General features: G+C 38.5%; 2 protein-coding genes across 3 annotated transcripts; one reads left to right on the forward strand and one right to left on the reverse strand.

Moving 5' to 3' along the window:
• Positions 1-3,299: 3,299 nt before the first annotated feature.
• zgc:162144 (RD3 domain-containing protein) lies at positions 3,300-8,098 on the forward strand. Its single transcript, XM_044364266.1, has 3 exons — positions 3,300-4,178; positions 4,678-4,985; positions 6,417-8,098. Exons 1-3 carry the CDS (start codon positions 4,173-4,175, stop codon positions 6,787-6,789), a joined length of 687 nt encoding a protein of 228 aa, XP_044220201.1. The 5' UTR covers positions 3,300-4,172; the 3' UTR covers positions 6,790-8,098.
• On the reverse strand, positions 7,976-16,227 carry stx5a (syntaxin 5A). Of its 2 annotated transcripts, XM_044364264.1 has the most exons (12): positions 16,110-16,227; positions 15,122-15,358; positions 13,884-13,954; positions 13,466-13,521; positions 13,278-13,348; positions 12,988-13,104; positions 12,086-12,142; positions 11,889-11,970; positions 10,567-10,653; positions 10,313-10,416; positions 9,923-10,044; positions 7,976-9,311 (listed from the first exon to the last, which is right to left on the reverse strand). In XM_044364264.1, the coding sequence occupies exons 2-12, from the start codon at positions 15,182-15,184 to the stop codon at positions 9,152-9,154; spliced, it is 990 nt and encodes a 329-aa protein (XP_044220199.1). In that variant the 5' UTR covers positions 15,185-15,358; positions 16,110-16,227; the 3' UTR covers positions 7,976-9,151. The 2 variants fall into 2 exon arrangements, with proteins under 2 accessions (XP_044220199.1, XP_044220200.1); XM_044364265.1 differs by lacking the exon at positions 10,567-10,653 and having other exon boundaries at positions 8,812-9,311.
• Positions 16,228-24,213: the final 7,986 nt, after the last annotated feature.

Raw genomic sequence — 24,213 nt, forward strand, 5'->3', positions numbered from 1 at the left:
TTATTCTGGCAGTAGTTGTAACCACCAAGTTACAAATTTCACACAAAGCAGAAATTTAGGATTAGTATTCATGAAGACAAAGTAGGTTTTAATTATCTTGTATAGCTAGTGCTCAGTTGACCCATCTTCATCTGTCTTAAACAGGGATTGGCTGGATTTTTGATCCTATACTGGGCTTATTTAGTTTTGGGGCTCTTACCAAACAGCATTATTTCATAACATATCACATATAATATATCATATGATTGTTTATTTATATTTTCAGTAAGGTTCAGGCAATATAAGATTTTCTTCTCCCTGCTCCTTTTCGGTCATGCAATGTATACAAAGAAATTTGTGTTTTATTCATGAATCGCATTTTATCTGGAGCTGCACATAACCATGAGCGAAACAAATAAATGAAATGGAATAATACAAGTGAAAAGTAGTGTTTTTGACAATAGGTATGTGGTGTACTGAAATAAAGTGTAATATAACAAGCCAGCATACACCCAAATTTAAAATGAGCTTTGCAATATGTAAATTATCACAAAAAATATTTCAAATAAAGAAACCTGTTCAGTACAGTTTTACGGTATAAAACTAGAAAACATAAGATAATATGACTTAAACAAATTCTAAAATTCTGGCCAAAATTGAACAGCAAATTTGATTTCATAGTTGTATATATGGGTCTGACTCCATAAATAAATTATATATATTAAACTTCTTTTCTCCTATTAACCTCCTTTCAATTCACTTCAATCCAAATTACTTTATTTTCATTTGTGCAGTGGACAAATAAGGCAAATACAGCAGTCATAGACAACCAAAGCACAGTCATGGCCATGATTAGTTAATCATTTTGTGCAGCCATGATACATAAAATACATAAAATAAATACCTAATTCACATACAAATTGAAATACCATTCTAAGGATAAAAAACTTGGAGTAAAAGCCACGAGCAATAATAATGCTACAGTGCAGCAGTGCTAGTGTGTGTGTGTGTGTGTGTGTGTGTGTGTGTGTGTGTGTGTGTGTGTGTGTGGTCTGACTTAGCCCATTTTTGGGGACACATTTCAGACTCAAGACCAGTTACTGTAATTAATGAACTTTAATGATATGAAACTTTATTTATACAGCATCTTTCATACATAAAATGCAGCTCAAAGTGCTTTACAGCAGAAAATAAAAAGACAGAGGTACTATAAAGAAGACATGAGGGGCCATAAAAAAGAGCAATAAAAGAAGCAATAAAAAGAGCAATAAAACAATTTAAAAAAGAATAAAAAAGCATAGAATGGGTATAAAGGTATAAAAGAAGTATTAAATAAAACATTGATGTCATAAAAAATTAAATAGCAAGATCGTAAAAATAGGTTTTGGGCTGTTTCTTAAAACTATCAACCAAAGTTGCTTGTCTAATTCATAGTGGGAGTATGTTTTAAACCTTTGGTGCATAAAAATAGAAGTCTGCTTCACTTTTTATGGTTCATTTTTGGATCTGATAGGACGGTTTGGAACATATTCAGACAAGCAATCAGAAATGTATGAAGGTTCTGAACCACTAAGAGCCTTAAAAACAAGTTAAAGAATTTAAAATCAATCCTCAGTGACGCAGGCAGCCAGTGTAATGACGCTAAAACTGGAGTAATATGATCTCTTTCCCTGGTTCTTGTTAAAACCCTGGCTGTTGAGCTGCAGCCTCCATTGTAAGAAGGGTCTAACTCTTGCAATTTTTCTTCAGTGATAAAAGACAATCTTTGTAACATTGTTTATGTGTGAATTAAAATCTAACTCAGAATCAAGAATAACACCCAGATTTTTTACTTCCAACTTGTTCTGTGGTACCAGACTTCCAAGTTTGCTAGAAACCTTTTGTCTCTGTTCACTTTTACCAATTATGAGAATTTCTTTTTTGTCTTCATTTAATTTAAGAAAATTATTGCTCATCCGCTGTTACACACTCAAGAGGCAATTTATAATGAGATTCAGTGCATCAGAGTCATCTGGCGCTACAGATAAATACAACAGTGTCATCAGCATAACAATGATAATTCAAACCATGATCACCAATAATTTTACCAAGTGGTGGCATATTTAAACAAAGTAATAAAGGACCAAGAATTGAACCCTGTGGACGTTGAATTAGACTGTCTGGTGTCTGTCTGTGAGGAAGGAGAGGATGAGGAGTGTGAGGTGGGGGTTGACATTCATCTGAAGGAGATTGTATCGCATTAGATGAGGTTGCATGCTGTTAAATGCGCTTGAGAAATCCACAAAAACCTTCCTCCCTCTGTAGCTGTGGTAGAATGAGCCTTTCAAAGCTCTTCATTGGCAAATATATTAAAGCTACAGGGCGAAGATTGTGATTTAGATTGTGGATCCGTGTATCTGGGTGACAAGAGACACCTGTTAATCTAGCGGATGATACTGCAGAGACAAAGACGCTGCCCACATTTCTATTGGATAGAAACACATCTGAACTTTGTCTTGATTGGCCGCACATACACACCCATCAGAAAATGGAGGCCCAGCATATTTCACATAGTGCGAGAGCGGCATACGACACAGGCGTTTGTCATAGCCGGAAAAGCACAGGTGTTACTAATATCATTAACAATGCCTCTGTTCTAATTCAGTTGTCCCAGTAAGCCAAGACAGTGTGACAGTGAGCGAGCACGCACGACACCAAGACCCTGAAACTGAAGCAGCTATATAGAATTCAGCCGTAGTTGATTTTATTATTTACACCTGTGCTTTTCCTACCATGACATATAAAAATGTGTTCCATGAAAAATACCTAAAATACTTTTTAAAGGGTGGTAATCACTGACAAATATGAATGCACGACTGTATGACACGACACAAGAAGACAGGTTTGCTCTGTTTCTTTGAGAGTTTGTCATGTCAAACTGTGTGACAGAGAGCGGCAGAGCAAATTAATTTTACACGTTGATATTTCATGATTGTTTCATAAGTGGATTGAATATGTGCGAATGGATCATTAGGATTCAGAGAATATTTCATTTCATTTTCTGCAACTGATGTTAATTTAACAGTAAGCTGGTCAGGGGGTCTGAAGGAGGCTTTAGCGCGGAAATCTATGTGCTGTTTTTTTCCACAATGGTGAAACGATTCACGATACCCTTCCTATACAATCCAAAATTAAGGTTATTCTTCTGATTTATGTTATTTTCAGTGGTGGGCCACATACAGTAGCAACTAACCTTTCCCCTATATTACAAACAATAACAGCACCCACTGTAGGCGACTTTAATTAGATTATAATAGTCATTACAACCACTCATTCTTCCCGGTAGGCTCTGGATTTCAGTGTAATCTGGGATTTGGTGGCTCAGTGCTGAGTAATGCAGAAACCCAGAAACTAGCCTGCAATTATCTTCCATACAATAACATATGCTAGTTAGTGGGACAGGCCTGACAGTTTATAAGTGTGAGAAAGTTATATTAGGTGGGTGGTTATGTAATCTTAGTGCAATGCTGGTCTGGTAATTTACAGGTGTGCCTCAAGAATTGCTGTCTGTGAACTGGGAGACCATTGTCACTCATGCAATGTGTTATTTTCAAGAAACCAGAAAGTCTCATGGTTAGAATTTTATGACTCTTCAGGAAAATCTTTCAGCCACTGTGGAAGAAGATTGAAGTACCTTTGAACGAGGCAGCGTCCAGCCTGCATGTGTGTATGAGATCAAATCCTCTTTACAGCTTTAACTGCCAGATAAAAAGGAGATCAAATTGTTAAAACACAACAGAAATGTGGCTTAAATTAAATGAAAATAGCTTTGTACAGCCAACAATAAGGTTCGCGTGCTATTACGTAAACATCCCACTTGAATTCTGTCACTCAGGTGGATGCTCATGTCATGTGGTAAGCTCATCTTTATTAATACAGGATTACATTTATTCTCAATCCTAAACTCACACACACACTCCACATGCTCCTCACAAAAGTACGAACAAGTACTGTCTGCCGGGACCGTCAAAGGTAGCAAGGCAGGCAGGTAGCTGTGTACAGGTACCCGCTGGAGACAGAGGAGTTTCACCCTTTTTGAGTCTCACAAGTCCATGGAGGCCTTCAGCTCATCTGGCTGCTAACGGAGGCTTTACCAGACAACCGGTGGATTTGTGTGAAAGAAGAATACACTACAGCTTTGGAAAGCCACTTTCATGAAGGTAAGACAATAATACAACTTCTGTTGGGCTGAAGTTTGGTTAGAAGAAGTTGATAATATGCTTAAGAAAACATGGCTTGTATTGATCAGTGATATGAGCTGTTTGCCATTTTGTGTTCACTTTTATGCTCGTTATGAGTCACAGTTTGCAGAGTAAACAGACTTCGTACTGATAAGATAGTAGCTCTGGCATGAAGTTTATACAGTATTTCAGAGGTTTCAGTTAATCAGTTTCAAAATGCCAAAACCTACTTACTGCAAACACCTGATGTGATTTTTTTTCATTGTTTCCAAATGTTTCTATGATTTTTAGCTTTATTTTTACACTCTGGTACAATTCTAAATAAACTATAAGACTAAATATTAGTATGCTCAGAGATAAGTAAGGTAAATTCCACATCTTTCCACATCCTGTTGACATCCTTGATTAGGATATTGGTTTTCACTTTATGGTTTAAACTATTATGCTGTAACTCAACACTAATTCTGTCCTTCTAAAGATGTTTCCTTGGTCCGCTGTGTTCACCCTTGAGCCCAAAGTGCCCGGCCAGCGCACCTCTGAGGAGTTGGTCACCAATACTCTGATGCTGGAGCTGGGGGCCATGGTGAAGCGTACCGAACGCATCCGTCTGGAGCGGGCAACAGAAGGTCGGCGTCGCCGCCGCAGCTCCTCCTCCACAGCCGACTACAGCTGGCTGGCCAACACGCCGACCCGGCAGCCATTCGAGCTGACCCCCAACGACCTGCTGGAGCTGCAGGACCTCTGTAGCAAGATCCCTCCTGCACAGTGCGGCCCTTTGATCGTCAGGTGAGAGAGAGAGAGAGGCAGCAAAAAGGGCTGCGAGACTGAATGTAGATTCAAAGTGGCAGCAAGAGAGATGTATACTGGTGCAGAGATATGCAGTAAGATGCAGAGAGAAACAGAAAGCTATATGAGAACGAGACAAAGCATGAAGAAACAGAATGAACAAGAAAGAGGAAGAGAGCGCAAAGCAAAGTACATTTACTAAAGTACTGTATTGTTTTATGCTGCGTCATACTTCTTCTACACCACATTTATTTGACATATATGTACAAGTTACTCTGTAGATTTTGAAATCATATAAGCATATATAGTATGAAGTATTGTTGTCCGGTAAATATGTGTTGTGAACTAACTAAAAATGTATATAGTAGTTAAAATTAACTCCACCTCGATGAGATACAACATTAAAATATTTTTTATATCTAAATACATTAGTAAAAATAATCAAATAATATAAATAGAATATATATAAACAAATATATATTATACAAATACAAATCAATTGTCCTGCATAATGAGTACTTTTATGTTTGGTACCTTAAGTACATATTACTAATCATGTTAGTGTACAAGTAAACTATTTAATGCAGGACTTTAATTTGAAGTACGTAATAAAGTAATTATTATATTGTGCTATTGATGATTTTACTTAAGTAAAGGATCTGAATACTTTTACCACTGAGAGAGAGACACAATTTCAATCTAATCCCTGTAACTTCTAATAACTCCTAAGATATCATACACGTGTCCTCTTAAGAGAAGTTAGTAAGAGTGAGAATGAGGATCTGAGACCACTGTCTTCAAGATTCAAGATTCATTTATTATTATGATTTTACGACACAAGATTGTGTAATGAAATGTAGTTTGTAGTCCGTTTATGCTACTCACAAAAACTAAAATTATATAAATGGGTTATTAAATAATAACCATAAAAATGAAACCATTTTTTTTTATAATTGAGTGCAGAGGTTGATTGGAGGAGTCTCACAGCCTGAGTAGAGTTGATGCCCACGATAATACAACCAGAGATCACAGACCTGTTTGGTTCTGCTCGTTTAACTACATGTGCATCACAGAGGTCAAGGGTCACAACTGTGGCTCCTCAGCAGCACCAGTAATGTTTGGCTTCTAACTTCTGCAGATATGTTCTAAATAAAAGATTTTTCTCTTTCTATTTAATGATGCTGCCTCATCCTCTGTCCAGCATACTTTAGTGTAATCGTAGTTTGTGTTGTAACAGGGGCGTAGCTACGAATTCTGGGCCCCGAGATGCAATAACACCTCTGTTGTTGTGGTTACATCTGTCTGTCTGTCCTCTTTTCTGTATGGTTGACCTCTTTTTTTTTTTGTCGTGAGCGTAAAGCAGTCTTTTAACTCGTTTCTTATTCCAGATTATGCTGTTCCTAATCATTGCAATTACTCCTCCCCCTGCAGGTTCAGGCGCCTGGTGTCACAGATGGAGCCCGAGGTTCACGAGGTGCCCCGGCTGTTTCGCTCGGCACTGCGTGAGTGCGTGGACGAGGTTAACAGAAACGGAGAAGTGCAGACGCATGACCCTGTGTTTGAGAAGCAGCAGCGCAGCAAGAGCCTCTCCTTCGTTACCTTCCGCTCCAAGTTCCGCACAGGCCAGTTCTTCAAGGGCAGCAACTTGAGCGGCTCCAGAGGGAACCTGCAGCAGCAGGTGGATTGGTCCGACGAGGACGAGGACGGAGAAACGGAGGAGGAGGCAATCAAGGCCAGGGCGAGGAAGGGAAGGAGCAGGAGCATGCCAGAGATCACCCCTATGGAGCAAAGTGCCCAGGGGTGAGAGGAGGGAGGGAGAGAGGGAGGGGAGAGATGATGCAGAGGCGATGGTGGGAGGGAGGAAAGGAGCTCCTGTAGAGGAGGTCTGGTGGAGGGGGGTGGGGGGGGGATAAGAGAGGATGAGCACAAAATAGAGAGGAGAATTATACTGTAAATATGGGGAGGAGACACAAAACAGGGGACGTTGAGGAAAGAGGGAAGGTAGCATTCAGGGAAGGACAGAACCGAGCATATTTTCCTGTTTCCTAATCATTTGGCCTCTTTCAAAAGGAGGAGAAAAGTCGATGGCGAGGGCTCAGAAAGATTTCTTCACTTAAGAAAACCAGTCAAATTGCTAACAAACTTTAAGTCTTTAGTCCATCCCAAAAGCAGTATGGTTTTGGTTTTAAGATGTCTGAAGCAGAGCTTTAAAAGTAGTGTTTTGTTGTGCTGATGGGTAAAAACTTGTTAAAACAAGACTCTAAAAACTAAAATCTGCTGTATGGGATTTTTCTGAGTAATATCTCTTGCATTGCTAATCTGCTTCAGGTATCATTAAAAACAAAGACTAAACTTTAAACTGTTCCTTTAAAAACATGTTACGCAACAGACAGAACAGCTGTCTTCTTCAGTAGATGTTGGGGTCAGTTAAGGCCTCACATCTGTATATTCAGCAGTTTGGCTCTGGATCACCAGCTCAGTTGCTCCCATAGTGTCCATCAAGCAAATCCCTGAAAGCAGGAAACGACTAGAATCACGTTTAAAGTATTTTTTATTGTGGATGAAAAGGATTTGGGGGAAAAGATACAATGTTGTCATTACTCTGTGAATAAAACAGCTTTTTTTCACAAAAATATTTGCGTGATCCCTTTTGTTAAAAAATGTAACTACTACATTTGCGTGCATTCTTGCATTTTGGTCCATTTGTTTTAAGTGTTCACTTTTTAAGTGTGGTAGCTTTCACGAGTCCTTTATGACTTTATCGCGGGCGCCAGGGAAAACTGCACTTTATTTTTAGCCCAAAGGTGAATCCTTCTGGGTCCTGAACCGTGATGAAAGAAAGGGAAAAGGAATACGAAGTGAGAATATGTTGAACACATCGCACTAACCAGCTCTGCTTAACACGTCTCAGTTAACTAACCTCATGGCCCAGTGCGGCTAATTATATCACTGCTGACTAATCCTCTTATCCCAAGAAAATCTCAGCCGTGAAAGCCAGCACCCCATTTTTGTTTTATTAATATGCACTTTCTTATCAATACATCATTATCACTATTTGCACTTTTTACATTGAAGTCAAGGCATTTGGCTAAGAAAAAAAAAAAAACAGACAGGGGAAAAAATAGGAAGAATGTCTTTTCTTCTTAAAAAGCTGTGGTCATTTAAATAACATCCTGTACATCAGATAGATAAAGAGGGGAAGCAACTACAACAGTGACGTCCAACCAGACACTTCCAGGGAATCTGGCTGATTCTAGTCACTTTATTAGTGGGCTTTCACAACCAGCGTAACCCCTTCATAAGCACTGATGTCAAATACTTGAATCGTCTCCCTACAGCACTCAATGTGCATCCTGGCTGGCAACCAGACAGTCCAAACATTTTCCTCTATAACAGTGTTATAACATACAGTTCTTGCATGGATCATACCAGCGACGTTCCCTCCGGCCGGCTGCGCTGCCCTTCTTGTGCCTCCAGGACACAAGACTCTGGACCTCAGCGAGTGTCTTCGTACTGTGTCACAGTCCTAAAGTACCCATTTGGCAAATAAACTTTGAAAGCAAAACAGAAAGTAACTAATAAAAAAAAAAAAAAAAGATTTCACATCATAACTGAATGCTGGTGCGTGAAAAAATGTTGATAAACAGGTTAGACAGTCATGCTCTTGAATACAAAGTAGTCGAGTAAACTAGGAAGCAAAATAATCTGATAAACTCCAGTTTTGTAGTTTGGCTGTGAAATAACAATAATGAATGACGTGTGGGAAAGGGAGTAAACAAAAAAAAAAAAAGACAGTTTGCAGAATCAAACCATTAAATTATAGCCATTTTGATTAAATGTTTATGTATAATTGGTCAAAGTACAATACAGAGCAGTATTCTGCTCACTCTATACAAAGAGGGGATTTTAGATAATTTATTCATCAACATTTTCATTCTCGACTGCATATTGTCGAATTCAGATCGAGAGTCTGTGGCTTGAGAATAACCGACAGTCTGTATTCTTTTAAGTGGATCTCAAGCCCCCGTTAAACCGTCACTTTGATAGAGAAGTCTGTCCTTCAAAAACGTTGTCTGGGCGCATCGTCTCAGTCCTGCTTTAGCTTTATTTCCCCTCCCTCCATGTGCTTTCCCCGCCCCCGCTCTCCTCAGCCGCTCCTCTTTTCTTTAAGCAAAGAAGACAACAAAGACGATGAAGAAGATGATGAGGACGAGAAAGATCTTGATCATCAGCCAGCGGTTGGAGGAGACTGACTGGAAGTATTTGAGGATCTCCGTGTGGGCCGCTTCCACGTTCAGTTGCGTGTCTTCAACGTTGGCATCGATCCTGCCAGAGGAGCGTGACAGGTTGAATGATCAGTGAGACGGGACTTCAAACACAGACGCTAATTACACTATGACTCATCAATTCTCTTTCAAAACCAGTCAGTTCAGGACATTCGTGTCAAGTTAAATATGTAAACATTTTGTAAACGCATGATTATATCCTGATGACATGAACTTACCTTGACTTCGTTCTACAAATTTCTGTTGTCCAAATGAATGATTCAGAGTTTGATGTATTTAAAAGCTAACAAAAGCAGCTACTGGAGCTTGATTTTTACACATATGAGATGTTTTGTCTCAGTGCAGTGCGGTGGAACAAACTGCATTGCTTTGAATATTAGTTATTTTGCCTGCATTTCCCCATTTGTGATTGAAATCTGAAATCTTCCACATTAATAACATGATAATTATTTCAACCGTATTTCCCAGTCCTGATTAAATGTGTCAATAAACTGGAAAATGACAGAATTTCATATAAAAATTCTGTATTAAACCATGTAAGATAGATTTCCAGCTTTAATTTCCATTTTCTTGTTTGAAAACATTCCAGCATTTTCTTTCTGGAGGACCTTTCCTATCAAGACCCTCCATATATTTCTATCTTCATCTCACCTTTGGATGGTCTCCTCTTGCTCCTTGACCATGTGTGCCAGCTGCTGGAATATTGAGCCCAGTTCCACGATGGTGCTCTCAATGTTCTGCATGGTGTCTGCACGGCTCTGGATGTACGAATCCTATAACGACACGGGTGACAAGATTTCAAAAAGGGTCATTTAAGAGCATGAAAATGTGCAAAGTCTATATATTTGCTCACTTTTTCCAAATATTTAAGTCTACGATTTCTACAAAGTGATACATTTCTGTCTTATATTGGCAAAAACATAAACACATTGCCAAGTAACTGACTTCAAAAATCAATTTCTCTTATTTATTAATTTATCAATCTTCTGCTCTAGCCCTCTTAATCTACCTGACTTTAAGAGACATACACCAACAGTCTACCTGCTCATCAATAAGCTGGAGTTGCAGGGGATTGGTCTGAGAGTCCATGTCGATGGCCACATCCCCCAGACTCCTGGACTCATCCTGCATCAAGACTGAGCTCTCTGAAGGGAGACAACAAGCAAAACACAGAACCATGTTCAACAAGCTCATGTAGAAATCCTCAATGGTAGAGGCCAAAAGCAGAAAGAACAGCGGGCACATACAGTAGCTAGTTATACCCACTGGGAGAGTCAAACGTTCCAGGGAAATACCTTTTAAATTTGAGGTTGTATAGCCCTGGTAGTCATTGCGCAGCTCGCGACCTGCATGCGGCTCCTGGGCCCCTTTTTTGCGGCTCCCTAAAATATTTTTTAATTTTTGCATTACAGATGACCAAATACAGTAATAATCATTCACATGGATTTCGAGCAGTTCCTTATTACAACAGCTGGGGTTTCGCAAAGTACACTGGCAGTCAAATGTTTCTGTACATGCTTGTGGCATTTGTAGCTAAACTTCAAGCAATGTGCTCGTTCTAAATACCCTCAAATCAAAACACAACAATTATAACCATAAGTTCAAATTTTTGTGTCTTTTCTTTGTCATGAGCAGCAGATGTGGCCAATTACTTAAGATCTAAATTTTTCTATGCAAGAACTAATTTCTGGAAACCACTTTGATCATAATGAGATGATTATTACATAATTTAATGGCAGATGCTCGCAACAGATTAAGCAATTAATTAAGCCTTGACAGTTCTAGCATCAATTGTCAAGAAAAATAAATCTGTAAAATACTCTGTCTGCGACAAGAGCCTAGTTACAGTGATCATAATCAAACAAATTTTATTAATTTCCAATAAAATAAAATATTAGAAACACTCTTAATTCATATCTATTTGGTATATATATCATTTAATTTTTGGATATTTACAGTGAGCAACATTGCTGAAGTTTTGACCTACGAAGCTGAAGTAGAAGCTGTCCATAAACATTTTACTGGCAGTGTAAATGCCTGCACAGGAAGCGTCTGAGCTTCTAGTGCTCATTAGAGGGTCTCTGGTAAGTAGCCTGTTTAGCAAAACATTCAGCTATTCGTTTAGCAAAATGGTAAACTGAGCAGGAGCCAGACATGTCGAATATTCCCTCAAAGCCAAAACAAAGAACTACTAAAGGCGTGTTCACTCTATTATACTTTTTAAAAGTGTTGGCACAATTTTCCTGTTTAACAGATGAAGAGCAGGCAATATTTAAGGTAATAATTGATTTTTAGAACGGGGATACTTTACAATTTTTTGAGGAACACACATGACCGGGGCATGTTTTTGTGAGGATTTGTTTTTTTCTGCGCAGAAGGTTAAAATAACTAGAACAACCAGAATGAAAACAGGACTTACACAAAATGTGGTGAAGGCAAAACTTTCCCACAAAAAATATCAGCATAGAGTGAACACGCCCTTACGAAGCTACACCGGCATGCTGTGTTTATCTGTTCCCATAACTTTGTGCCATAACTTTAGCGCGAGACCCTTGTAAAAATCATGAGAGAATAGTGCACAACTACAAGCCTGGAGCTGAGATGTGAATGGACTTACTGAAGTTGTTGGCCATCAGAGGAGAAGAGGAGACGGGGGGCTGGGAGAACTGCTCTCTCCTGCTGCGCTGCTGTTTCAGGTTCTGCAGAGACAAACAATGGTTGTAAACATGACTGAGAAGAAACCTGCTCCCAGTTCAAAACCGTATTTTTCCATTTTCTGCCTTTGAATGATTAAGTATTTCGAACACGTCTCACCTCTGTTCTGACTTCTAGGACTGATTTGAAGTCATTGGACATTGAAGCCAGTTTAGACTGTGGGCAGAGAAACATGCAGTGAAGTTAAACAAAGTGCAGCTCAGTCTGGCTGTGTGCATTTGTTACAGCGCTCCATGATGCAATAACTTTCAAATATGACATGTAAAACTATTTAATTTATTCTAACACTTGTTATTAAACTGACATGATTTCTTCCACATTATGGTCATTGTACAGAATCACAACCTGGGCATATTTCATGAGAAGTTTTGTTTTATTTCTCCTTCTTATAAATGGCTAAAAGTCAGAGATAATTAAATAAAAATGTGAAAATCAAGACTGCTTTTAATTGTAAAAAGTCTTAGTTTAAATGGGACCTATTATACTTTTTGTGGTTTTCTGTTATTTATATACTGTTATGATGTCAGATATACATGTTAACCTCAAGTTTTGAAACTTTTTTAAACATATGTAGAAATGCTGTCTGCAAGTCAAAAGCCAGGGCTTCAACCTGATCTGTAGGGATGTATTTGTTGACATTTCGAGTAAAGAACGAGAAGAAGGAGGGGGGGGGGCTTAAAGAGACAGGAGCTAAAACGGCCTGTTTCAGACAGAGGCTGAACTGAGGGGCTGCATAAAGAGCCAATATAAGATAAATAAGGAGTTTTTTAAACTGTCAATCATGCAAAGATACTCTAGTGGAGTCCCAGAATAAAAATATAGACCTGAGCATAATAGGTCACCTTTAACCTTGTTTCTTTTAGGCATAATTTTAAAAAATTACAAAAAACACTGTCTATAAAAGCAAAGCTTACCAGGATGTAACTGGTTCCACACACTTAGACACAGTTCACATATATATATATATACACACACACTGTATAGTGTGTATTAAACTGTACCTGTAAAGACACCACTATAGTGTTAGAGTGGGTTTGGATATGTCGGCCACCCGGAGCTCCACGAGACCTCACCAAGTCTTGCAGCTGTGCTATCTGTTTGTTTAGGCTGTTGATGTCCTACACACACACACACACACACACACACACACACACACACACACACACACACACACACACACACACACACACACACACACACACAGGAGAGGTATAAAACAGAGAACGGATCTATTCTTAACCATGTACGTCCACAAAACCACATTTCACGGGTTGTTAAAAATTCAACTCACTTGTTTAATAATGTACGTTAGCTCCTCAATCTCCACTGCCTTGTCGTCAAATAGAGATTTTCTTTTTGCCACTAAAACATCAAAACAACAGCATGTAGGATCAGCACATTGGGACACAAAACAGATACACACACACAGATCTTTACAACAGATAAAAATAAGCTGGAATGACATTCAAGGACACTTACGAATAGTGAGTTTTTCCAGTTTGGCAAATGTATTGCTCAAGTCTTTCCCAATTCTCCTACAAGAAAAACAAACAAACAAAAAGTAGTACAGCAACTTTCTGGATGCTTCTATGTATTATCATCAAGAGTTAGATAAGAGGGTTGTATTAGTTTTATCTTCGTGCTCGGGTCAAACACTAGATTCTCCACTAGAAATTCTTCTTAATCGTCTCATTTAACTTACAGAGAATCAATATAAATACTCCAAAGTACGCTGCACAAGTGCAATGATGTTGTATTTCACATGCAATAAGGACAAAGAGGATGGTAACGTGTGAAAACAACGCAACACCCAATATCAACATAAGAGAATGAGTGTATTCAGCAAATATTTATTAGCTGTTGAAACGCATAAGAAAACAGAGTTCGAGGAACTTACTTGGCCATGACTGTGAAGTCACTGCGCTGCCTGAGCGCGCTGAGAGCTGGTTTACTGGGCTGGACTCCATTCTGATAGGGAGGGGAAAAAAGTGAAGAATATAAGAAGGAGGAAGAATTTGAAAATGAGACACTGAAAGGTAACTGAAGATATGACAACAGTGCTCCTAAACCCCTAAACATTGATTCAGATACAATCAATTAGTCAAGTAACAGATTACCAACTGATTCCAATCTTGTTGACTTATTTGCCTATACCATTGTAGTCAATTGTCAAGTAAAAATCCCCCAAATTTCCAGGTTAAAGCTTCACAAACGGTGCTTCCTTTCATCCATTTCATATTAGATAAAATTAGAGAGCTGATATGTGTCTTATAACAAACACATAACCAAACATTTTTGATGAGGATCCAAAAGATTTATTTCTGAGATAAGTGTTATCAAGACATTTACTGAGCAGAACATTATACAGTTGTAAAGTAAAACTCTCCAGTGAACAAACTAACTAGAGAGACACTGGAGATACTGTTTCTAATTTACCTCTAACATATCTTTGGCATGTCTGTGCTGCCTTTACTCTCATTTTTCAGCTGACATGTACATAATACCAATGCTGATAAAGCTGCGATTAACATATACTGTATTGATACTTTATAAAGGCTAAACCAATTTATCAGGCTGTACTTGTGACGTGTGGCCATTTGCCATTATCTTGAGATAGGGGATTTGCAATAAGAGAGGAATCTCATATAAGCTTCAGATAAGTTTTTAAATGCATTTTTGCACAAAATGACTGTGTGGATACAGCTGTACCCCATCAATTACATTGAAAGCACATTTGAAGGGGATCTTTTAATAGCCAGTATGAACAGGAGGAATGATTCCAGTGAGGAAAACCACTTTCAGTGTTCATATGGACATCTGACTGTTGTTTTAAGACAGACTTGTGAAATTGTGAACCTGTCCTTTAAAAGTGTTTTAGGATGTTTTCAGGCCTGACAAATCAACTAAAACTTGACTAGACTACTGCAACGCTCAGTGAAACCAAATGTAGAAGCTGAGAAAGAAGTAAAAAAGGAACCAAAACCAAAAGTAATCAAGACTACAAAAAATAAAAGTGAAAATCACACAATAGCCTGCTATAAATGTATATATTATTCAGTTAGGATGAATGCCTGTTTTGACTTGTGACAACGTTATAAATGTGTAGGTATGTCAGGTAGAGGTGTCCTAATATACCTGTCTGCCCTGGAGAGACTTGCAGGCTGACTGGAACTCGAGGGTCCGGTCACGACACGTCATCTTGTGGCCGGTTAATGCTCACCAGCCAGCCAGAGACAAAAAACCACCTGCGACTTCCCGGTCCTCCTCCTCCTGAGGGTCTGTCTGATGGATAAACAGGTAGACCTTCCCAGTGTTTGGACTAAACTCACATCCAAGGTGGGGTATCCTTCATGGACATTTGAACATGCATGTCTGTGGCGACAGAAAGAAGATGTGAAGAAACGCCTTTATTTAATTGATACCACACTGTTTTATATCCAACATGTCTTATCTCTGTTATTACAACTATTGATTTATTATGTTATTATTTGTGATCTTATACTAGGGGTATTTTTTTCTGTTTTATGTCATTTTAATTGTCTGAATATCCTGCTTAATTGAAGAACTTAAATGTTTTAACCATGTAAAGCACTTTGTAACGTTGTATTGAGAAGTGCTGTATAAATAAAGTTTCGTATTATTATAATTATCATTGTTCTTATCATTATCATTATTATACCGTTTAGGCTGACAACCTGACGTTAATATTAAAAACACAGTTTGATCCAGCAGGCAGTGGTAAGTCAGGCGGTACCGTTAGCTAACAGCTCGGTTAGTATCACAACAACACGGCTGAAACACCGACTTCACCACAACAACACGGCAATAAATAGCATTATAGCCGCCACAGCTAACGTTAAACACTAAAGGCGAGCTGATTATTAACTTCATTAGGTAACGATGATTATTTAACGTCTTCACCGGGCTGTCTGTGTGAAGGCCGCCCGTCACGACACAGCTGATCACGGCCTGACCGGCTAACCACAGGCTAACGTTAGCTACGGAAAGCTAACCGGGCTTTCTATACGGTTTCTGCTTCTTTACCGTTGTTAAATTCGACAAAAACTGACCCTCTCACGTTCAGTCGTATTTAAAGTATACAAATCGATCAGTTCCAACTTACTTGAATTGATATTAGACCATTTTTCGGGAGCCCTCGATGTTTCTGGCAGAAACTAAACCAAGCCAGGAGTTTAAAGTTACGATCCGGGTCGTTTCCGGCATTGACGTCACTGCCACGTCTACCTTACCGTGGCGGAAAATCCCTGCAGGTGCAATACGTCACCAGCAGGGGGCACCACGTGGTCGCCACACCTGGTGACAGCTCACTGTTTACAGTAGAAAGCAGAGTGCAAACACAGTAACACAGTTCAGTTGCTTTAGATTATTTTGGTTTATTTGACATTATGAGAAGAAGCGAGACAACTGTACAAGGATGAAACAATAACATCTATTTCCACTGTGGTTTAAAGAGAATAGATAGATAGATAGATAGATAGATAGGTAGGTAGGTAGGTAGGTAGGTAGGTAGGTAGATAGGTGGATAGATAGATAGATAGATAGATAGATAGATAGATAGATAGATAGATAGATAGATAGATAGATAGATATAACTAACTCACATGTATAAAAATACAGAATAAATAAAAATACAGTGGAAACCAGAGATAAAACCACAACATAATATAATATTTGCTGAGTATACAAAGTTCAAGGATGTGAATGTGATGTAATTACACTGTTGATATAGTAATATATATTAGAATCTGAATTAGATTTATTCACCAAGTTGCAAGTACAAGGAATTCAATGTGGTCCAAATGTCAACAGAAAAAGCAATAAACATGAACATTGAACTATAAAAATAAACACAAACAGTGTAAGAGAGAGAGGGATGTGTACGCATACTGACATGATAAAAACTGTGTGCAAAAAAGCAGCATATAAATTGATGTATGAATACAAATGTTGATATAAATATAAATATGAGTGAAAATAAACTATGTGTGTGTATTAACAGGATATATATGTACAGTTAACAACTAAACAATAAAATCTGTATACGTCTACACAGTGCAGGACAGACACAATAGACACAATATGAACGTGAATGACATATGAAGGTGAAGTGAAGCTGCTGTATTTACAGTCTTTTTCTGTCCTTGTTAAAGTTGGCTGTTGCCTGGAGGAAGAAACTGTGGAGGCGGCAGGTCGTCCTGGTTCTGGGATCTGATTTTCCTCTCGGAGGGGAGTTTTTCAAAGAGATTCTGGCAGCAGTGAAAAGGGTCAGACATGATGTTACGCACTCTCTTTCGGGAGTTGCTAATGTCTGCGAGGGAGGGAAGTGCGAGTGAGATGATCTTCTCTGTGTGATGATGCAGAGCCAAACCACACAGCGATGGAGGAGGAGATTATTGATTTAATGATGTCTGTGCAGAACTGCTCCAGAAACCACAATAATGCAGCTCAGTTTCTTGATATTATTTTGGTTTATTTGACATAAAAGGACACAACTACACACTTTCAAGGATGACACAATAAAATTTATGCTGTCTCTTCATTTTGGTCTTCAGTGTAAAGAGAGTAAAGATTAGATCTGCAAACAATTGTCAACTGATAAATTAATCTCCAAGTATTTTGATAATCAATCATTTTTAGTCATTTTTTAAAGAAAAAATATCCAAACTCTCTGATTCCAGCTTCTTAAGTGTGAATATTTCCTGGTTTCTTCTATGATAGTACATATATCTATATATCTTTGGGTTGTGGATTGATGATTGTGACAAAACAAGACATTTGAGGACGTCACCTTGGGCAACTAATTGATTAATCGAGAAATAATTGTTGGTTTCAGCCCTAGTAAAGATGTAGGAGTCCAGGAGTCCAGATGAAAAGGTGACATCATCTTATCATTAATAAAATCACTGTGTGTCACACAGTAAAAAATACATTATAAAAATTACATAGTAGGTATAAACTGAACAATTTTAAGGTCCCTTAAGTCATAATTTGGCCTATTTTTTTAATGCGAAAGCACATTATTCTGGGTGATAGAACATATTGCTGCATTAAGGGGCCCGGTGGCAAGTATGAGCGATGACTGGATCCCAGTTAATCCTCCAGTTCCTCTGATCCTCTGTGCAATGTGCAGTAACCACCAGGTCTGCATGTTGATTAAACACAAATCATTCAGGAATATACAACATATAATCACATAACTGAAATAATAAAAGTCTCAAAACTATAATTTTTATACAGAACTTCTTCTCAAGACAGGGCCTGTTGATAATGAAATAAAGTGGGACTCATTTTAGGCCATTGTCATGTCAGATGGTATTTGGCTTTAATGATGCAAACCAGCTGACACACAGCAATGCTGGAGCTTTGAGGGGGATCTGGGGATCTGGAGATCTGGGGTTCGGGGGTGGTTACCCGCTTCGCCTGCTTCAATTTAAAGTTTTTATTTATACAGCCCAAAATAACAAATCACAAATTTGCCTCAGGAGGCTTTACAATCTGTACAGCATACAACACCCTGTGAATATCAACAATCCTCCGAATAAGGAATTTACAGTTATTAGTGCGTAACTCGGCCCTGCTAGCACCACAAAACCTAAAAGGACAAGTACCCATGTTGGTATTAAACTACAGTCGGCAACACTGGAACTTTTACATTGTCTGTATAGCTATACTTCCTATATTTGTACAGAGCAGCTCCTTTCCTCACTTAGTAACACTTTCATCTCTAAATAAACATATTTTATCTTCATCTTCAGCATCAGATTGGCTGTAAAATGTCTTCCACAAGAATGATGATAATCAAATCTGAATCAAGTGTATTGTTAAACAATATTAAAACAAAGAAGGAATATGACTAGTTTTCAATATCTTTCAATATACGTACACACAGCAGCCCACGTAGTAACACACTGAGATGTTTCACTGACTTATAGGCTAAAAATGACACTACAGCTGTGTTTTCAAAAAATCTGATATGAATCACAAGTTGTCCAAACAGTTTATTATACTGTATGTTGAAATATGAGTCTGAATGAAAGTTACGACATGTAATAAATATGCACTCTGGTAAATCCTGATATTATATAAGATACTTTAATGCTTAAATTCTCCTTCACAAGAGGAGAAATTTGAGCATGTTGGAGTCTTGTTATGGCACAAATTTCAGCGTCTGAGTCAAAAAGAAAACAGAAGAATGAATTTGAACTTTTAGTCATAGGCTTATGTGTTATTAAACCAACGTTATCAACAAAGGAATGCAGTGCAATTAGAAGCATAAAGGGAGGAGAATCAACTGGATCAGTGCTACTGAAAGCAAAATGTGATTTTTGTTTTTGTCTCTTTGCTTTTGTGTTTTATGTAGTTTTGTCTCTTATAATTTGTTTTGTCTCCATTCCTTTATAGGCCTCCTGTTTAAAAACGTAAGTCTCTCCTTGTCTCCCTTTGTCATGTCTTGTATGTCCTGTCAATTACTTAGTTTGCACTTTCAATAAAACAAAAAAAATGTTTTTAAAAGTAAGAGCGGAGGAGGAATGAGCAGACACACTGACAGAGGCTGTGATTGGCTGCTGCCTCAGGTGAGTCAACCTGCAGGTACAATGTGGAGATAACAAGCAGCAGGCTCTCTGATCTCCTCCTGCTCCTACTGGTACCCGCATCCTCCGCCTGACATGAGCGAGCACGCCCAGACCACAACTATGCCCTCACCTATTACCTCCTAGACCACCAACCACAATTACGCCACCGCTCATCTACGCTCCCCTTCACCTCTATACCTCAGTCTAATCCAACCTCCCTGCAGACAACTCCTCTCACACCGTAGATGATGTTTCAACCTGTTTCGCTGAACAAAATGACCCTTATCAGAGCCGAATAGTTTCTCCTTTAAAATCTCCCTCCTCTTTCCTCCGGTGCATTGCATTCTATTGTTAAATAATCTCTAATTTTATCATATAAATTCTTCTATTTACATATTCAATGATCTGTTTTCTGTGATATAATGTATAGTTATGTATAGTTTAGTGTAGTTTTATTTTCATTTATTTAGGACAACACAGATTGTGTTTACATGTGTATTAGTGTCCTGGTTATGATCTGGTGTTTGGAGTATCTCTGTTCTGTGTTGCACATGTAAACCTGGATAAACCCTTATCCTGGGTTTGAAATATGCTACTTGGAGTAGGCCAACAGAAACCAGGATACTGTGGCATGTAAACACCTGATCCAGGTCTCTCAACATTCTCTGTTAGCAGAGAAATGAGCGGCTGAGATGTTGAGGAATCAAGACACAGCTGGAAAATGGTTATGATCAGAGACCTGGATACTGTTAGAATCATGTAAACAGGGATGTGAACAACCAGGTTTCTCATGTTTCATGTAAACATTATATCCAGAATATGATCAAAACCAGGATACTTGTGTGCATGTAAAAGCACTCACGGACGTATTAACAACATGTGGCAGGGTTAGCTCGACAGCTAATTTGCACCTGTAGACCTAACACAACTAAAAATTGTACAAATGGATAAAACACATCATAAATAGTGCAGTTGCAAACAAAATAGGAGGGAGAATTTGAGAAAATGTATCACAACTGTTTGTCCAAACAATGTTAAACATACAATACAATCAGACAGGTTTAAAACACTATAAACAAGTCAGTCTATAAAGAAAAAGTAACTCATGAACACTATCTAAATAGATTTTAACCACGTTTTAAGTATGATTTTAAAAATGCTGGACTGCTCTCACAGAAAAAACTGATTTTTTTCCCATGTGCTGCATTCATATGGGACGACACAGTTGACTCTGACTACTTCTGATTTCCTGGTGGCACTGTACTTACTTACAGCGATGCAAATAAAGTAAAAGATTTGAATCTGGATACGTTTTTACAAATAAGAATAATTGAACTATCTCCGAAAGAGACTTGTGACTGATATCTCCACCTGTTGACTTTGCAGATATTGTTTCTCATGTGTGAACTGTGAATCTTTTATCAAGCTTTATGTCCTTCAGTGGACTGAGACAGATGAGTCTCATGTTTCTGTTGGAGATAACACTGCTTGTTTATTCTGTAAATTTAAAAAAAAGTTCTTTGTGTTCACAAGAGATGTTAAAAAACTCACACTTTCCTGTTAGTTTAACAGAAATCAGCAAACACACATGAAGCTTCTTTACACTGCCCATATTGAACTCAATCTCTCTCTCTTTCTATGTCTTTTATTTCTCTCTGTCTCTCTCTCTCTCACACACACACACAGGAATGCTGATACCATCTAACAACACACATTCGTGGGACAGATAGCGTCCAATACCTGCTTCAACACAGCTGCTGCTACAAAAGCAGGGAGGAAACCATGGCTGGAGTATTAGAAAAACATGAGTCCGAACGCAGAGAAAGCAAGGTGGAAAAATACAGGAAGTACTGATACAAGTGCAGAGACTGAAAGAGACAAGAGGGCGATTGATGACATAGTGAGAGGTGCAGAGGGATGGAGAGAGTGTGATGTGAGCTACCAGTTGAAAATACATATGTATATATAAGGTTAGATTCAAGCTTTAACTGCACAAGAACAGACAGAGAAATAATCAAAGAGACACACGAAGCAGCAACAGTGTTTCTGCCTCTGCATGACGACACGTTTTTGGGGGTTTCTGATGAGCACAGAGCTCTAAAAAGCTGATTTTGTAGTACATATATATTTTCTGTATCGTGATGCATGACTCACTCTGTCCTTTTCTCTTTCTCTCTCCCTCTGTCTCCCTAATCTGGCAGCTATATTTAGTACTGGCATAATGCCCTTCAAGACAGAAAGGTTGGCAGCAGCATTTATGCTCCTCTCCTTATTATATCTCCTCTCCTCTCCTCTCCTCTCCTCTCCTCTCCTCTCCTCTCCTCTCCTCTCCTCTCCTGTCCTCTCCTCTCCTGTCCTCTCCTCTCCTCTCCTCTCCTCTCCTCTCCTCTCCTCTCCTCTCCTCTCCTCTCCTCTCCTCTCCTCTCCTCTCCTCTCCTGTCCTGTCCTCTCCTCTCCTCTCCTCTCCTCTCCTCTCCTCTCCTCTCCTCTCCTCTCCTCTCCTCTCCTCTCCTCTCCTGTCCTGTCCTCTCCTCTCCTCTCCTCTCCTCTCCTCTCCTCTCCTCTCCTCCTCTTTCTCTGGAATCCAGCTCCATCACTCACAGTCAGGTTGACCGAATTAAACTGCTGCGAATAAACATGCTATCAATCATCATCAGTAATAATGACATGCAAGCTTATCATGTTATAACCACGCTGTCATTAACACAGTTACCCTGCCTTTGGTCTAAAGTCTGCTCTGTGATGTAAGGACACAAATGTGAGAAACGAACATCATATTGCATGAAACTTTCATCATCATCATGGTCATCACTGGCGTCATCAGCGTCATCATTGATGTCAGAGGAGGCAAAAGCACAGCGCTCAGCAACACAGAACAGAAAGCCATGTGTTCAGACAATATCCTCTATAACAGTCTCTCTCTCTCTCTGTCTCACACACACACACACACACACTGTAGCAAATACACAGACTTCACAGTGTAGGCAGTAGGGGAAGGAGTACTACATAAGGAAAAGTACAAGTAAAAGCCATGCAGTCAAAATGTTACTAAGTTAAAGTGCATACTGGTATCAGGAAAATGTGAGACTCAAAAGTAAAAGTACTTTTTTATGCAGCAGTATGGCCCCCATTTGTGATATATTTTAAATTACTGGATGATTATTATTGATGCATTAACATCTAAGCAGTACTTTACTGTTGCACTTGGTAGAGGTGGAGCTAATTTTAGCAGCTTTAAATATTTTGGAGTAGTTTAATCTATAACGATGCATCATATTAATAGACTGATCAATATTTCTGAGAGAGAACTAGTATCTATATGAAACTTATAATTGTAAAATAAATGCAGTAGAAGTACAAATTAGCATAAAAAGGAAATAATCACAAGCACCTCAAATTGAAATTGTTCTTAAGTATGGTATCATCGTTTTAATGTTGTAATTGGTCAATATGTAAATATTCTACTATTGTGTAGTTTATTCTATGAAAAAGGCATCATATGTTACGAACTGTTCATATGTTTTGTTGAAAAAATCTTAATCTGCAAAATAACTAGTTAATGTAGCTGTGAAATAGTACAAAGTACAAAATTCCCTTCTAAAATAAAGTGGAGTTGAAGTATTAAAGTAACATCTTGTTTGCCTCCTTTTATTCTACACATGTATTCCTTTTTTTGAAAGGTTCTATACAGATTAAGTTATTTTATTATTATTATTATTAACATAGTACCTCAAAGTTGTACTTCAGTACAGTACTTGAGTACATGTATTCAGTTATGTTCACACGTACAGTATGGGGATGCACACCTTTGTACTCGCCCAGCTTCTGACTCAGCAGTACAGATGAGAGGAGGGGAGGGAACAATATTGTGTCTCATAACATCACATCACATCACACACGCTGTCTCCGTCCCCAACTCCCAGGGTGGCACTGTAATCAAAAATGCCTGTTTACCTTTCATTACCGTCAAACGACAGATTAAAACAAAGGGAACGGAGGAGAGGGAGGAGAGATGATGTCAAACCAGAGGGACGTCAGATGGGGACATCAGAGCAGATAAACAGTGACAGGAAGAGGGCGACAGGTTTATACGAAAAATAAGACATTTCCTTTAATAACATCTGTAACATCACGGTTGTATCATTTTCAATATATTTGACGATGCAGTATACACTTTTATGCGGACATTGACTTGATTAATTGGCATTTATAGTATACTAATACAACATGAAACTGCATTGTTTTCTACAAACACATCATAATAGGGCACAAATGGTGTAGCAGCAAAAAAAGAGTGTAGTTTTTCTTTATACATAGGCTACAGTCGTACAATGTACTTGCAGAGAAGAGAGTTGTTAAGTACAGCTATAATGAAGTTACTAATACATTTCTAAAGTATGCACTATGTCATACACAAGGTCATGGCTGGATATTAGAGATTATAAAATGTTATACACTTTAGTAAGGGGTCTCTATAGGCTGCTAAGATATTGGAGGCTAGAACAGGGCTACCTTTACAGTACAATGTAGTGTGCAGATACAAAGCACATTGATGTTTGATACTGACACAGGATCAAGATACTGATACAAAGCTCTCAAAGAGTTGTGATGCTGAAATCACTGGAGGTCCCA

This window comes from Thunnus albacares, chromosome 10, assembly GCF_914725855.1.
Source record: "Thunnus albacares chromosome 10, fThuAlb1.1, whole genome shotgun sequence".
NCBI lineage: Eukaryota > Metazoa > Chordata > Actinopteri > Scombriformes > Scombridae > Thunnus > Thunnus albacares.